Source organism: Mus musculus, chromosome X (genome assembly GCF_000001635.26).
Source record: "Mus musculus strain C57BL/6J chromosome X, GRCm38.p6 C57BL/6J".
NCBI lineage: Eukaryota > Metazoa > Chordata > Mammalia > Rodentia > Muridae > Mus > Mus musculus.
The window spans coordinates 23,750,115-23,767,577 of NC_000086.7; the positions used below are offsets into that span (position 1 = coordinate 23,750,115).

Sequence of the window (17,463 nt, forward strand, 5' to 3'; positions counted from 1 at the left end):
TGTCAGCTTTATGGTACAAAAAGGACATTGGCCTTTTTAGAAGTCATATCATCATCTGTACTTGGTAATTCATCCTTGAAACAGTTGTTTGTTTTTTTGTTTAATATGGCTGCTAAATACTATGGCACAAGCCTTTAATCTTAGCAAGTGGGAGAATTTCTGTAATCTTCCTAGTAAGTTCCAGATCAGCCAGGCCTACAAAGGGAGATTCTGTCTCAAAAAAATCAAAACAGTAACACCAACAGCAAAATATGGTTCTAATTACTGATTTAGGCTTTCCTAATCTTGAGTTTACTAGTAAAAGTTACAGAAGCTGGTGAGATGCGGTGCTGCATACTTTTAATCCCAGCACTTGGGAGTTAGAGGTAGCCTGATCTCTATTAGTTTGAGGTCAGCCTGGTCTACATGTCAAGCTCCAGGACAGATAGACATAGTTAGTCACATCTAAAAATAACAACAAAATACAGATATTGAAAGGCTCATTGTAGCAAATTATGATGTCTTTAGGAGTCAGAGGTACCAGGAATACCTTATGCTGATAGTGTCTATAATATCTTTTAAATAATCAGTCCTGTGAATCTCTAGAAGTTAGTTCACAAAAGAGATATATAGATTTTGGGGTTTGGGACATGTCTCAGTGGGCAATAACACTTAACTGTTTAAGCATGAGGACCTGAGTTCAAATACCCAGAACCTATATAAAAAATGTTAGTCATGACTGTACATGCTTATGTTTAGGAGTGCAAGGATGGACACAGGTTGATCTCAATAGAGTTTTCTGGCCTATAAGCAAGGAGGCAAACTTCAGGCTCAACAACAAACCCTGTCTTAAATGAATAAGGTAGAGTGATGGAGGAAGGTACAGGGTATCATTAGCTGATTTCTGCATGTAGTGCACACATACATACAACTTTAAAAAAAGCATTGGGGGATACTCAGGGCAGGGCATCCTCTGAGAGGTGAAGGACAGGGGGATAGGAAAGAGGGACTGTGAAGAGGGGACTGGGAGAGGCTCATCATTTGGAATGCAAATAAATAAGTAAATAATTTTGTTTTATTTTATTATTTTTAATGCTCCTATTTAAAATTAATTATTTATTTACATCCCAAATGTTGTCCCCCTCCCAGTCCCCATTTCCAGAGTTCTTCATACTTTCTTCCTCCCCTTCACCTCTGAGAGGGTCCTTCCCCCTTCACCCCACTTCCCTGGGGCATCAAGTCTCTACAGGATAAGGCATATCCTCTCCCACAGAGGACAGACAAGGCAGTCTCCTGCTATATGTGTTGCAGGGTCCACAGACTATCCCATGTATGCTCTTGGTTGGTGTCTTAGTCTTTGGGAGCTTGCAGGGGTCTGGGTTAGTTGATACTGTTGGTCTTCCTGTGGGGTTGCTGTCCCCTTCAGCTCCTTCAGTCCTTTTACCCTAACCCTTCCATAGGGGTCCCTGACCTAGTCCAATGGTTGGCTATAAGTATCTGCATCTGTCTTAGTCATTTCTCAGAGGGCTCTGTGAGGGGTGGGAGGCAGGAAGGGGGAACAGTGTTTGGTCTGTAAATAAATAAATAATTTTTTTAAAAATAAAGGAAAGAAAAACAAAAGCATTGTAAAATGGGCTATTTGTAGTAGTTTGTAGTAGCAATGTAACATCCAAAGGAAAAGATATTTGTATTAATTTTCTTATATAAGTTTTGAGTGTTGTTCTGGTCCATGGGCATTATTCTAGCCAGTTAAGTTTCTAGAGTCCAGCAAAACAGCTTATTCTCCACTTTGCAGTTTCTCCATCCATAGCACTCTTCATTGTTGTGAAGGGAAGTAGCCACTATCATATACATTTTAGAATTCTTCTGCCTACCTTGACACCAATAGTGTTCTCATCATCCTTTAGTCATGACAGCTGAAAATGTCTCCAAATATTACTACATATATGGTATGGATTGGGGGGCAAAATTGCTGTCAATGGAGAACTGCTAGTCTACCCTTATAAAATGTGCAAACACAGCACAGTGAATTATAACCTGGATCATACTTTTTTTCTATAGAAAAGATTCTTGAGGGAGAAGAGCTATTCTTATGTATTAACATATAGAACAGAAATGGAACTGTTTTTAAAAATAGAAAAAAAAAAAACCTCACAATTCTACAGTAGAACAGTTTCTTTGGTTTTTCTTTTTTCTCTTTCTTTCTTTCTTTCTTTCTTTCTTTTTTTAATGATTCAATCTTGGTTCTCAACCATTTGTATACATTTATTTTCTTCCCCGTAACATTGTAGATAAAATTTTATATTCTACATTTTATTCTGGTGTGGTTTTTGTTTGTTTTCTTTTTCTCTTTCTTTTTGCTTTGGCTTTTGTTCTGTTTTGGTGTTTTTGAGACAGGATTTCTCTTTGTAGCTTTGGCTGTCGTAGAACTCACTCTGTAGACCAGGCTGGCCTCAAACTCACAGAAATCTGCCTAAATGTGTGCACCATCACTACCCAGAAGAAATTTTATTCTTACCATGTCTCCAAATATTACTACATATGTGGTATGGATTGGGGGGCAAAATTGCTGTCAATGGAGAATTATATTTATATAATCATTAATATTCTTCTGCCAAACATTTTACATTGCATTTAGCCATTTTTATTGTTGAAACTTGTTTAATTTTTGCCACGTTTTCCCTCATCCTGCTGTTTCAGTTACTCAAGTGCTAGGAGTAGTGTTTATCACCACTCCAATTTTTAATTTCTCCCTTTAAAAATCAGTTTCCTGCTTATAATTTATCCTGTCTATAGTTAATACCTAAAAGGTGATTTGAAGCAGAGTTTAAATAGAAACTGGAAAAGCAGTGAGAAAAGTCTCTGGGACATAAAGTGAGACTTAATACTCTTTTAAAGTTCTAGCCTTTTTCAGATGAATTAAGCATTCACTAATAGTTAATAATAAAAACTATAGGAGTATAATACTAACTACTCTGCCTATAAGTACCTTACATTTTAGTAGAGGAATTTGAATAACTATAACCAGACATGGTGGAAACAAGCTTGTAACCCCAGCATTTGGGTTGTGGAGGCAAGAGAATAAGAAAAATTCAGGGTCATCTACAGCTATATCAGGAATTTGAGACCAGCCCTTATACAACTACATGCCAAAAAGAAAATATGGAAATTGGATGAAAATAAAGGTAATAAATGCTGAACTAAATTACAAAGTATCTTAAGTACCCCAAAGGAAACTATCTCCTATTTGATGGCCAGCACAGAGGTAAATTCATGGGAAACATAAGGTGATTTTTGATAAATAGATAAGATTTGAGTGGACAAAAATAAAAGAGGAAGGACGTTACCAATGGCCCTGAGATGGGGAATGTGCAGAACATTTGAAGAGTAATTATGTGTATGTATTGAGAATGCCTGTGTCATACTAAGTATATAGGTTTCATTTTATAACCACCTAGAAAGCAGTGAGCTTTTGATGTTTAAACTACACAGGTATCATTATCTTTCTTTGTTGCTTTTAGTTCTGTTTTCTCTTTTACCCCTTTCCTTGCTTCCAAATCCACAGAACATGACACCGTTTGGCACCATAAATAGATATGGTAGGAGTCTATCATCAACAGGATAAAAATGTGTCTGATGGAAGTGATGGTCTTGTGTAAGTAAAGTAACTATGCAGAGCCAGCCTGTTTAGTCTGTGTATCATATTATTCATGCTATAGTGAGTAGTAAAATCAGAGAAGAGTAAGACTAGAACAGATTAGGAAAGACATGATTTTCAACTTTATTTTGACCCTTTACTCTCACAGTACTGACCTTTCTCTTAAACACAGTGATCATGTCAAACCTTTATAATAACCTTGCTCTTATTGTGGCCAATAGCATCCCCTTGTTTTATTCTGTACATAGACATAGGACACTAAGAAGCCTGAAAACCCTCCTTTTCCATTATCATTCTCTTATTTGTAAACTTGTTTTTAATCTTACTACTTCTATTTCACATCATCCTTTGCTAAGAATTAAGTATTCTTTTTTTCCCTATCCAACATATTTTGTGGAATTTCAAGTTTTGTCTTTCATTTTACTAATTATGGGGCATTTGGGCAAATTTCCTAATGATTTGACCTCAGAATTCTTCATCTGTAAAAGAGATAATCCAGCTATCTAATGAGACCTCTGTTATATATATTGGATGTGACACACTGTAGGCTTTCTTTTCTTTCTTTTTTTTTCTAGAACGTTCAAACTTTATTATGTTATCTTTCTCTCGTGTGCCTAACTTCCCTTCAGTTCATAAAACTGCTGGGTTACTTTTTAAATTTTTTTTTTCCATATACATCCAAACCTGCCTCCCTTTTCCCCTGGTACTAACGATCAAACCCAGGGTCTAGTAAATACTATATAGCTACCAGGCTTTGTAAAAATTATATTGTACCCAGCTGAGTTTATATCTTTACATTTTAGACAGTCTTTAAAAATTATTAGTTCTTTGAGACTTGCATGTGTTTTCAAAGTATTTATTCCTCCCTAACTCCTCCCAAATGTATCCCCCTTTTCCTCTCAAACTTTGTCTTCTATTTTAAACAAAACTATTAAATCCTATTTTTGTTGTTCATATATTTGTGGATGTGTGGTGTTCCATTGGAACATGATCAGCTTACCTGGGGCTACACTCTTAGAGAAAACTGATCCTCCCTCTCCACATAGTCATCAGTTGCCAGTAGCTTCTCTGTGCAGGTGGGTGGAGCTTTGTACCCACAGTCTCTCTTCATGCTAGGAACTGGTCTGACAGGAGTGTGCACAGGTCTTATACATGGTGTCACAAGCACTGTGAGTTCATACTTCAGTTGCCCTGCTATATCCTGAAGTTAGCTTCCTTGTAGTCATTTACTGCTTCTGGCTGGTATATTTTTCTCCACCCACTCTTTTTTTTTTTTTTCGAGACAGGATTTCTCTGTGTAGCCCTGGCTGTCCTGGAACTCACTCTGTAGACCAGGCTGGTCTTGAACTCAGAAATCCGCCTGCCTCTGCCTCCCGAGTGCTGGGATGAAAGGCATGCACCACCACTGCCCGGCTCTCCATCCTCTCTTCTACACTGACCCATTTTATTCATTTTCACACTTGTTGTTATCTAACTTTTCTTATCCCTAAAATCATCCATGCTGATTAAACACCTAATATGATAAACATTTTGAGCCTTAGTTAATATTATTTGTGGTAAAAATGAGATAATTTCTACTGCTAAAACTTTTAAGACAGAGAAAAACTATTACTTGTAATATTTTGGGATATCAAGGTGAATCTTACTGAACAGCAGTAATTATCAATTCTACCAGGATAGGTCTGGAACTACTCTGTTAACTTAGTGGAGCTGGGGAATTGAAAAAGTAGAAATTATCCATGGTTGGCACATTAGAAGAATGAATAGATCAGGGGACTTAATGCATTAGTAAGGACAACACTGGGTAGAAGAGGCGTGCTGGAGAGATGGCCCAGAGGTTAAGGGCACTGGGTTCAATTGCCAGCACCCACATGGCAGCTCACAACAGTCAGTAACTACTGTTCCAGGGGATCCAACACCCTCACACAGACATATATGCAGGCAAAACACCAATGTATATAAAATAAAATTAATAAATTGTTTAAAAGGCTGGGTAGAAGATATATTTTCTTCTAAATATTACTTAAGGATATAGATCACCTATGTGTATTTTTTTCTCTTAGACATGAGAAATGGAGTAGGAGCAATGTGGGCTGATATTTGAGCTCTTTTCATAGGTCTGTCCTCAGTCTGAGGAATGAAACCTTGCTTATAATTTTTCAAGAGTGTTCATCACCTTGCACCTTCTGGCTTGCCTCCTATACTCTTGAGTTCAGACTGAAACAAACTGAATTCTTATCCTAGGTGGATTTTGTTAACTAGAGATATCAGGGAGTTGTTGTAACTAGTGTGGCAGCGCTATGTAAATGAACTCTTGACATTTGGAGTCTTCATGAAAAGATATATGACTTCACCTTACAAGGTTGACTGAATTTTTGTGACTATTTTAATATAGATTCTCTATTATAGTGTTTAAGAGTATAGATTCTGAAAGCAAACTTTCAGGATTTATGATCCTTTTATTACTGTCTCACTCTAAAACTTAGGGCAAATTACATGGTCCATATATACTTTAGTTCCTTCATATGTCAAATGATGAAATTAGAAGTGAAACCTCATATAGGTTATTGTAAAGATTAAATTCAATGAAATGTTATAGACATTGCCTGACATGTGCTGAATTATCTATTATTTTGTTATTGTAAATAGCTTCATTATTTTTAAAACTGCTTTTTAACCTTTCATTAGATAATTGAAAGTATTATTGAGGAAAGTCAGAAAGTACTACAATTGGAAGATGACTCTTTGGACTCCAAAGGAAAAGGACTTTCTGATGAGGCTACTGCAGGTCCTTCTGTGGCTGGGACAGAGTTTAGTAACATACCTGGACTATTAGCCATAGAGCATGAACTACAACAAGATTCCGAAAAGGCAGAAAGTCAGAATGTAGCTGAAGAAAGTGAACTAGAAACACAAAAATGTTTTCCTTCTGATGAGACCTGTGAGAAAAGTGAGAAGACAGTAGATGAGACTGATAATTTAACTGAAGTAAGTTCAGGTGAGCAGCTTGATGCTTCTGGACTAGAAGCTGAAACACTGAACAAGGAAGCATTGGAAGTCAAAGAAGGTGATGTTCTAGATCCTGCCTCCTTGGACACTTTATCTACTACAGATTTTGCTGCTGTGGAAGAAGTGGCTCCTGCCAAACCCCCAAGGCACCTTACTCCAGAACCTGATATAGTAGCCAGTACAAAGAAGCCTGTTCCTGCGCGCCCACCCCCACCAACTAATTTCCCGCCTCCTAGACCCCCACCTCCATCTCGACCTGCACCACCACCAAGAAAAAAGAAAAGCGAACTGGAGTTTGAGGCTCTTAAAACACCTGATCTGGATGGCAAGTATTAATAGAGAAATACTTTGGTTGGGAAAGATGAGAGTTGAAACTTTAATGTTTCTGCTTTTGGTTGGGGAGAAGTAAGAGTGGGTCTTTTAATGTCATCCGGGCTAGCATGAAATTTACTATGTTGACCAGGCTACCCTTGAACTTACAGAGATCCTTCTGCCTATACCTCCCAAGCATAGTCATTTGCCATGATTCTCAGCTAACTTTTCTGCTTTTGTTTCAGTTTGTGCTAAAGAAAAAAACACAGATAGCTAGGTTATATAAATTATTTCTTGAATAAGTTGACAAAAGGTGAAAGGTAATAAGTTATAGTAATATTACTGAATATCTTGGCAAACTCTAGACTCTGATATCTTTTACATTCTAAGAATTTATATGGCAATGGTGGAAAGAAAATGCAATTAAAAAACTTATAATATAAATTTAAATCCTAGATCTTTGAATGTATAAACTGTAGTCTTGAACCATGGCTTTTCAATAAGGAAAACAAGTAATAAAAGCCACTGTTTTGCTCTTATTCTCTTGTTCTTGCTCCTGCTCCCCCTCTCCTCCTTCCCCTCCCCCCTCTCTCTCCACACACTCATGGCTGACCCTCTTCCCTCTCCCTCTCCCTCTCCTCCCCCTCTCTCTCCTCCCCCCTCTCTCCCTCTCTTTCTTCCCATCTCTCCCCCTCTCTCTCCTCCCATCTCTCCCCCTCTCTCTCCTCCCATCTCTCCCCCTCTCTCTCCTCCCATCTCTCCCCCTCTCTCTCCTTCCATCTCTCCCCCTCTCTCTCCTCCCTTCTCCATGCCCTGAATACACTCTACTATATTCTAAAAATAAAAAGACACTGTTCTTACAGTCTTGTTACAAGAATTAAATAAAGGTTAAAAGCACTTGGTATATGTGTGTGTGTGTGCGTGCACATGTATGCATATATATAATTGTTGATATTATTGTTTTGTTATAAATATCATTGTCATTTTTGTTATTACTATTATTAGTTTTATTATCATTTCAGTACCCAAAGAAAATATTACATCTGATTCTCTGCTAACTACAAATATGGCTTCAGAGAATACAGTTAGAGATTCCCTGCCTTCCCTCGATTTAGCAAGTGCTACCAGTGGAGATAAAATAGTAACTGCCCAGGTTGGTGAATTACTGTTATATTTGATATCAGAGAATTCAAACTGTATAACTGTCTGATATAATTATTGAAACTATCTTTCTTCTCTAGGCAAAATATTTCTTTGTTCCCAACACCTGACCACTTCCATGTCTAGCTTGGCTACTAAATAGTTTAGTGAGGTTAGCTAGCTATTTAGCTTCTGATTTTTAGAGGCCTCACTGATAAAACAGAGGGAAATGGCCCACCTTGAAGGTTTTCTGCAAGAATAAAATGTGCTACTATATGCCAAGTGTGTATTTATAAAAATGGTTGCTGCTGTGTTTAATGCTGTAAGTTTCCTTTACTATACATAAAAAAAAAAAAAATCATGTACTAGGCTGTTGGCTATACAAAAATACTGCATAGCATTTTACCACAGCCAAATTTTGGAACTCTGGATAATTTATAGAGTAGCTGACGTGAGGGGGGTTAACAAACCTGGAAATGTGACATTATCATCTTATAGCAATACAATAGAGGTTATAAATAGCCTGTTTTTTGTAGAATTTTGTGTTTGCCTTTTTAAAATTTTTTTAATATAGAAGAATATGCAATGACAACTGTATGTAAAAATTTTAACATATTTGTTGTCTAGATTTTTATATAAACAGAACTTGTCCTAACCCTTCTTTAGCAATATCCACATATGGCCTGAATTAATTACAATCTTAATAGAGAACTGCTGTTTTGGATAGGTTCAAATAAAACATTTATTTGTTTGTAATAATAATAAGGCATGATTTCATGAATAGCAGTAGTTTTGGTGTCTAATGTCTTTCAGCATGCAGAGGATAATAAAGAACTAAAATCTGTCCTTTAAATTTTCAGTAGGCTCTTTTATCTGATTTGTGGAATTTTATAGAAGTGCTCATAGTAATGAATAACTAAAATGTATAGAAATTGTTTCAGTCTGTCTGTTTATACAATTATAATTTTAGGAAAATGGAAAAGCACCTGATGTGCAGACAGTAGCAGGTGAAGTGATGGGCCCTCAGAGACCTAGATCCAACTCTGGGAGAGAGCTTACTGATGAGGTAAAAACATAAAATGTAAAAATCATAAGGAGAAAATGACTAGAGATTGATCGTGGTGTTGGTTACATAGCACTTTAAGTGTACATAATGCCCCTAAACTACACTTAAAAATTGTTAACACACTGATGTTTCATGTTACTGTAATAATTTACTCTATTTTAATTGACATTTCACATTTGTACATATTTATGGATTTGATATATCAGTACAGTGTATAATGACTAAGTCCAGAAAATCAGCATTTCCATTTTTTGAACATTATTTCAGTACCAGGAACATTGAACTTGTTTGGTTATTGTCATATATAATAAATTACTCTTAGGGCAAAATCATTAAAAATTAAATTATCTTAGGTTTGAGATTTTATTTTTATATTGAAGTTTGAATCTCTGATGGATACTTGCCATTTCACAAAGATGATCAGTGGAATACATATATTAAAGTAAAATTCAAGATGGGCTGATACCAAAGCAGGTCTGTGATGGCAGCACATAGGAGGATGAGGTATGAAGATTATATGGTTCAGACCTATTTGAGTTGCAGAGTAAGTTCAAGGCCAGCCTGGTAGCTTTCTGGGTTTTTGTTTTGTTTTGTTTTGCTTTGTTTTGTTTTTTTTGAGACAGGGGTTCTCTGTGTAGTCCTGGCTGTCCTGGAACTCACTCTGTAGACCAGGCTGGCCTCGAACTCAGAAATCCTCCTGCTGCCTTAGAGGGCAAGTTTTAATACTTGGATCTCTTATATGTGACTGAACTCGGGCCATCTCATCAGCTTTGACTATCAGGTCATTTTCTTTACTGAGCTACTATCTGATAATGGTTTCTTACCTTTAAAATTTAGAGTGAGTAGCTGGAAAGATGGCTCGGCAGTTAAGAGTTGTGCTTCTAAAGGACGTAGATTTGAGTCTCAGAACCCACATGATAGCTTACAACTGTCTGTAACTTCACTTTCAGGGGATCGAATGGCCTGTGTTGGCCTCCACAGGAATTATGCAAATGTAGAACACAGACATACATACAGGCAAAACACCACATACAAAATAAAATTAGGATGCATTTATTGGCCAGTTTATTCAGAATGAAGGTTTAAAACAGAGTAGGAATTTTTAGGAAGCCAGTCACGGTGGCAAACAATAATTCCAATACTTTGAAGGCTAAGCATAGCAGGTCATTAGTTTGAGGTCATCCTGACAACATAGCTAGGCCCTTTCTCAAATACATTAAAATAAAATAACACATTTTTAAAATTATACTTTGGAAAACAGTTTAGCGTTTTCTCAAAATGCTAATCAGTGTTACCATGACCCAGCAGTTCTGTTTCTATTTATATACTAAAGCTAAATAAAAACATATCCACACAAAAATGTATACAGATAGTCAAAGCAACATTGTTCATAATTGCCAAAAGTGGATACATGTATCACGCATGGATGAATCCTTAAATAAATGTAGTATACCCATTCAGCAGTATGTTTTCAGCAATTCAAAGGAATGTAGTATTGATATTTGGATAAGCCTTAAATGTAACATGAAATTTGAAAGAATCCAGCTACAAAAAGATATATGTATCCATGTGTATATTATACATATATTATATGATTGAATTTGTGAAATGCCTTAAATAGACAAATCATTGGAATCAAAAAGTAGATATAGTAATTACTAGACTAAAAAAATTAAATGAGATTGACAACTGGTTTCTTTTGTGAGTAATCAAATGTTATAATTTAATGGTAAATTAAGAACCATGAATATATTATAAAGCATTGCATTGCATATTTTAAGGGATTGTAGTTTGTGTTAGGAGAATTATATCTCAGTGGAAATTATTGCACCCAGTAGTGACTATCCAGAACATCTTTAACTTAAAATTTTAAGGAGTTTGTAGACTCAAAACATATAATTAAAAGCTGGAGAGGTGGCTCAACAGTTAAGAGCACTTATTGCTCTTCTAGAAGTCCTAAGTTCATGACCCAGTATCCAGATCAGATGACTCACTCCAGGTCCAGGATAGCCAACACCTCTTGCCTCTGCACAGTGCCCACATATATGTACATACATGCATGCTCACAATTCAAAATAATCTTAAAAGAAAATTAAGCTTGATTTTTTTTTCTTTTTACATCCAGGAAATTTTAGCCAGTGTCATGATTAAGAACCTGGATACTGGAGAAGAAATACCTTTAAGTCTTGCTGAAGAGAAGTTGCCAACAGGTATTAATCCTCTCACTCTGCACATCATGAGAAGGACAAAGGAATATGTAAGGTATGACTTAATGTTATTTAACATTTACAGTATTGCAGTGAGGTAGTGATTATTTAGGTTTGTGAACTACAATTGTCCCTATTTAGTTAAACTAAAATTTCTATTTTAATCAAAAAGTAAAATTAGTTGAGCTATGTATTCTTTACCTTTTATCTCTGTTATAGATATATAGTTATTTGAAGAGGTTATTCCAAATCTTTAATCTCATAGTCTTTAGTTTCTTATCTTTTAAAATGATTTATGCTGGAGACAGTATTAAAACAATAAATTAAGATTAAAAAGCCAAGTGTGAGGACCTCTTAGTCTTCTAAAACTTCCTTTCTAATTATTTGTTGTGTTTATTGCAGTCAGAAAAAATTGCTTTAGAATAAGGAATAAGTTCTAGAAAAGCAAGTATTTTTATTAAATTTAATATATGCTGATTTTGATGGACTAAGAAAAAGCTATCTACAAGTTACTTTATTATTAGTATGCATAGCCTTGTTATAGTAGGATATTATAAGCTATTAAAGTATATTAACTTAAATTTTACACATTGCATCTTGCTTTAAAATTCCATACTTTAAACTTGGAACATATTTAGTAATTCTCTGATTCTTCATGAATTTGAAATTATATAAAACTTATCAAGATAAATTGTCTTATTCTGATTAGTACCTGAATAATAAGCATTAAAGGACATTTTTGAGAAGAAAAAATGGTTTCTTTTCAAATCACTTCCTCTTCCTTCTTGTAGCAATGATGCCACACAGTCAGATGATGAAGAAAAGTTACAGTCACAACAAACAGATACTGATGGTGGAAGGTTAAAACAGAAAACGTGAGTTATACTACATCTCTTTTCTTCTATGTGTTTATTAGAAGGGTAATAAAATTTCCAGGTATATTTTTAACAAAAAAATGTAATACAAAAATGTTCTTGGCCATCTTTTTTCATTTTTGTTAAGCAGAGATTTATCCCCTATATAGCCCCTAGTTACACTTATTCTGAAACTTCTAGTATGATAATATTATTACCACCATCCTAGTATTGTTCTGTTTCCCCTACTAATTACCATTACCAGTCATTGATCTATCATAAACTTATAAGATGATCAAATCCTTGCAATATTGCTTGGATATATCTGCAACTACTTAATTCTAGTAACTTCTTTCTCATAATTTCTTTCAGCTTGAGAGAGTTGCTTGAATTGGAATATGTGGTCCCTCTTCTGATGGTTTTAAATCAGTGATAAATGTGCATTCCATACTACTCTTCCCTACCCTTTATTGGTTGATCATAACTGTCTTACATTTATATAAGTTACCTTTAAAGGATCTGACATAAAGGAAATGGATCAATATATTTTTATTATCCTTGTATTGTTTTCCATCATAGGTTCTAGACTGTGAGTAAAAGAACATCATTGACTTAGATATCATTGCCCCTTCTCGTCATCTTTCCAAATCCTAGTTCTATTTATACAAAAAGTTTATAATAATCTTCCTAACTAATCCAGTTCATAACAAGTCTATATCCGCATAACTCATTTTTATCTTCAGCATGCTATCTTAATGTCATTTTCTAATTTTGAAAGCAAACCATTTTATCAACACATATTATACTCATTGTTCATTATGACATTTTCATACATATATATGATGTATTTGATCATAGCCAGCCCTATTTCCTTTTTTGTCTCCCCCTCTCCTGCTGATCTCCTTTCTTTCTTTTTATTTTCTCTTTTGTATTGGTTATTTTATTTATTAACATTTCAAATGATATGTCCTTCCCAGTTTCCCCTCCATCACATCCCCATCACATCCCCTCTCCCTTTTGCCTCTATGAGGGTGCTCCAGCATCTACCCACCCCATTCCTGACTCACCACTCTAGCATTCCCTTATGTCACCGCATCAAGCCTCCACAGGACCAAGACCTCCTCTCCCATTGATTCCAGATAAGGCAGTCTTCTGCTACATGGCTGCTGGAGCCATGGGTCCATGTGTACTCTTGGATTGGTGATTTAGTCTCTGGGAGCTCTGGGGGTCTGGATGGCTGATATTGTTGTTCTTATCTATGATTATGAGATTATGTATGTAGACTATAGTCTACTGCTTTAGGAAAGTGGCAGTAGGTCCTTCTTTAACGTCCATGATCTCTTAGCTGTAGACAATTGTTTGGTTTTCAGTACCAGGCATAAATCTCTATTTATGTGGTATCTGTGGGTGGGATGGATCCCTAGGTGCAACATTCTCTGGATGGCCTTTCCTTTAGTCTCTGCTCCATTTTTTTTGTCTCTGCATTTCCTTTAGATAGGAACAATTCTGGGTTAAAATTTTTGAGATGGGTGGTGACCCCATCCCTCAACTGGGGGCCATGCCTATCTACTGGAGATGTGTGGTGTAGTAAATCTCCAACCCAAATAAGCCTGGGCAATGAAAACACTACTCAATTAATGTGAAAACATGCTCTGCACCTAGATTGGGCAGATCTATCACTGCATTACCATCTTCCGAATATGAGAGACCTCTTAGAACTTGCAGTTTCTCCAGGCCAAGTGCTTCTGCTCCACTTTCCTTCTTCTCCTCCTTTGTCCTATGTCATCCTTTCTCTCTTTCTCTCCCATAACCTTTAGTTCCACCCTCCTCTCTTTCTCTGCCCAATAACCGGTTCTAGCGTTTATTTTATACATTATGGTGGGAAGAAGTTTTACAGGAAATCACTTGAGTGCTGGCTCATTCCTTGTTCGAAGTTCCTCACAGGAGAAAGGAATTAACATCAAATATAATTAGCCCCAGGGCTATCTGCAACAGATGGTCTCTACAAGTTCTCTCTCCCCTTGTTGGGTATTTCGGCTAATGTCATCCCTGTTGGGTCCTGGGAACCTCTTGCTTCCCTAGCATCTGGAACTTTCTAGTGGCTACCTCCAGTTCTTCATCCCCTACTGCTACATATTTCTGTTCAATTTAGTGACCCTTTGTACTTCTCTTCTGTATCTTATCTTTCCATACCGGATACTGCCTCTGCTTTTTTCCTCCATCCCAGGTCCCTCCCTGCTTCTACCTCCTCTGATTATTTTGTTTCCCCTTCTAAGTAATATTGAGGCATCCACACTTTGGTCTTCCTTCTTCTTAAACTTCATGTGGTCTGTGAGTTTTATCATGGGTATTCTGAGATATTGGGCTAATATCCACTTATCAGTAGTACATACGAAGTCTGTTCTTTTGTATCTGGGTTACATCACTCAGGGTGATATTTTCTAGTTCCGTCCATTTGCCTGTGAATTTCATGAAGTCATTGTTTTTAATAGCTAAGTAGTATTCCATTGTGTAAATGTACCACAGTTTCTGTATTCATTCTTCTATTGAGGTATATCTGGGTTGTTTCCAGCTTCTGCCTATTACAAATAAAGCTGCTGTGAACATAGTGGAGCATGTGTCCTTCTTATATGTTAGAACATCTTTTGGGTATGTGCCTAGGAGTGGCATAGCTAGACCCTCAGGTAGTACTATGTCCAGTTTTCTGAGGAACCACAAAATTGATTTACAGAGTGGTTGTACCACCTTACAATCCCACTAGCAGTGGAGGAAAGTTCTTCTTTCTCCACATTCTCACCAGCATCTGCTGTCCCCTGAATTTTGATCGTAGCCATCTGACAGGTGTGAGATGGAATCTTAGGGTCATTTTGATTTTCTTTTCCCTGATAACTAAGGGTGTTGAACATTTCTTTAGGTGCTTCTTGTCCATTCAGGATTCCAAAGTTGAGAGTTCTTTGTTTAGCTCTGTACCCCATTTTAATAGCATTATTTAGCTCAATGGAGTCTAACTTTTGAGTTCTTTGTATATATTAGAAATTAGCATTTATCGGATTAGGTCGGATTAGGTTTGATAAAGATCTTTTCCCAATCTGTAGGTTGCTGTCTTGTCCTAATGACAGTGCCCTTTGCCTTACAGAATCTTTTCAATTTTATGAGACCCCATTTGTCAATAGGTGATCATAGAGCCTGCGCCAGTGGTGTTCTGTTCGGGAAATTTCCCTTGTGCCCATGTGTTTGAGGCTCTTTCCTAATTCTCTTCTATTAGATTCAGTGTATCTGGTTTTATGTGGAGGTCCTTGATCCACTTGGACTTGAGCTTTGTACAAGGAGATAAGAATGGATCGATTTGCATTCTTCTACATGCTGACCATCAGTTGAACCAACACCATTTGTTGAATATGCTGTCTTTTTTCCACTGGATGGTTTTGGCTTCTTTCTCAAAGATCAGGTGACCATAGGTGTGTGGGTTTATTTTTGGGTCTTCAGTTCTATTCCATTGATCTACCTATCTGTCTTTGTACCAATGCCATGTGGTTTTTACCACGATAACTCTGTAGTACAGCTTGAGGTCTGGGATGGTGATTTTCCCCAGCAGTTCTTTTATTGTTGAGAATAGTTTTTGCTATCCTGGGTTTTTTGTTATTCCAGATGAATTTGAGAATTGCTCTTTCTATCTCTGAAGAAATGAGTTGGAATTTTGATGGGGATTGCATTGAATCTATAGATTGCTTTTGGTAAGATGGCCATTTTTATTATGTTAATCCTGAAAATACAACATGCCGTCATGTTAAAAGCCTTGGAAATATCAGGAATTCAAGGCCCATACCTGAATATAATAAAAGCAATATACAGAAAAGCAGTAGCCAACATCAAACTAAATCGAAAGAAATTTGAAGCAATCCCATTAAATCAGGTACTAGACAAGGCTGCCCACTCTCTCCTTATTTATTCAATATCATACTTGAAGTCCTAGCCAGAGCAATTAGACAACAGAAAGTCAAAGGGATACAAATTGGAAAGAAAGAGGCCAAGATACCACTATTTGCAGATGATATTATAGTATAAATAAGCAACTGTAAAAGTTCTACCAGACAACTCCTACAGATGATAAACAATTTTAGCAAAGTGTTAGGATATAAAATTAACTCAAACAAATCAGTAGCTTTCTTCTACTCAAAGGATAAAAGGGCTAAGGAAGAAATTAGGGAAACAACACCCTTGATAGTAGTCACAAATAGTATAAAATACCTTGGTATGTTTCTGACCAAGCAAGTGAAATATCTGTATGAAAAGAACTTCAAGTCTCTGGAGAGAGAGAAATTGAGGAAGACATCAGAAGACGGAAAGATCTACTTTCTCTTTCTAACTAGTTTCCCTTATACTTTGATGGGGGGGTGGTTGTTTTATTTTCTTTAATTAACCAATGAGTTTAATTAAGGGTTACTTACAGGATCTTAGACAACTTCTCAGTGGCTATCCTGAAGAAATGTTACTCTCTCCTAGTAGCCATTAACTACCTATAGATCCTCGAGAAGGGCTATGGCCCTGTGAGACAAAAGCCAATACATTTTAATTAAACACCTAAACAAGGCGATATAAAAGCTTTATGATCCTATTGTTCTTCTACTACCCTGCACAAATACCTAGTATATTTGTGATCATAAGGGTTGTGCCTGATTATATATGAGTCACTAAAGTGGCAATATTGCCATGTAAATCCAAAGCAAATGAGCCACTTAAGCCTGAACCTTATTTATTTATTTATTTATTTATTTATTTATTTTGGTATATTAAATGATGTCAGACTATTTGGAGAAGATGTGCCAAAAATGCGGATATTTGAAACTGAGCTGTCTTAACAATGACAACTGTCAGGGTCCAGAAATTTAAAAATTGTTCAGGAAATGTCAACATCTAAGTGAATCTGTTGTATAGTCTATGCCCTAAGGCTCCTTTTTTTTTTTTTCTATTTTGGTTTTCCTATGCAAGTTCTCACTATATGACTCTCCATAATAGCTCAGTCTGGCCTTGAATTCCCAGCCTCCTGCTTTTTTGTCCTGGGTTTTGCAATTAAGGTACATATTACTATGCTCCTTTTTCCAAGAGAAATACATTCCACATGTATTTAGTTTCATTCTTGATTGATGTATCATTTTAAAAATCTGGTTATCTAGTACCTTGAGCTTCCCAAGGAACAGAGAAGCTGCAAACCATGACATATATGTTAACATGTAAGAC

The 17,463-nt window shown here is 36.3% G+C and overlaps 1 protein-coding gene across 4 annotated transcripts in view; it reads left to right on the top strand.

Annotated features, from left to right (window-relative positions):
- Window positions 1–17,463, top strand: part of Wdr44 (WD repeat domain 44) — a 113,625-nt gene that overhangs the window by 57,713 nt on the left and 38,449 nt on the right. For all 4 annotated transcript variants that reach the window (XM_011247497.3, XM_006527700.4, NM_175180.3 and 1 more), the window contains 5 exons: window positions 6,326–6,971; window positions 7,981–8,111; window positions 9,069–9,164; window positions 11,290–11,426; window positions 12,163–12,246. In XM_011247497.3, the coding sequence (XP_011245799.1) occupies window positions 8,025–8,111; window positions 9,069–9,164; window positions 11,290–11,426; window positions 12,163–12,246 (404 nt within the window). In that variant the 5' untranslated portion in view covers window positions 6,326–6,971; window positions 7,981–8,024. The remainder of the gene's footprint in view (window positions 1–6,325; window positions 6,972–7,980; window positions 8,112–9,068; window positions 9,165–11,289; window positions 11,427–12,162; window positions 12,247–17,463) is intronic.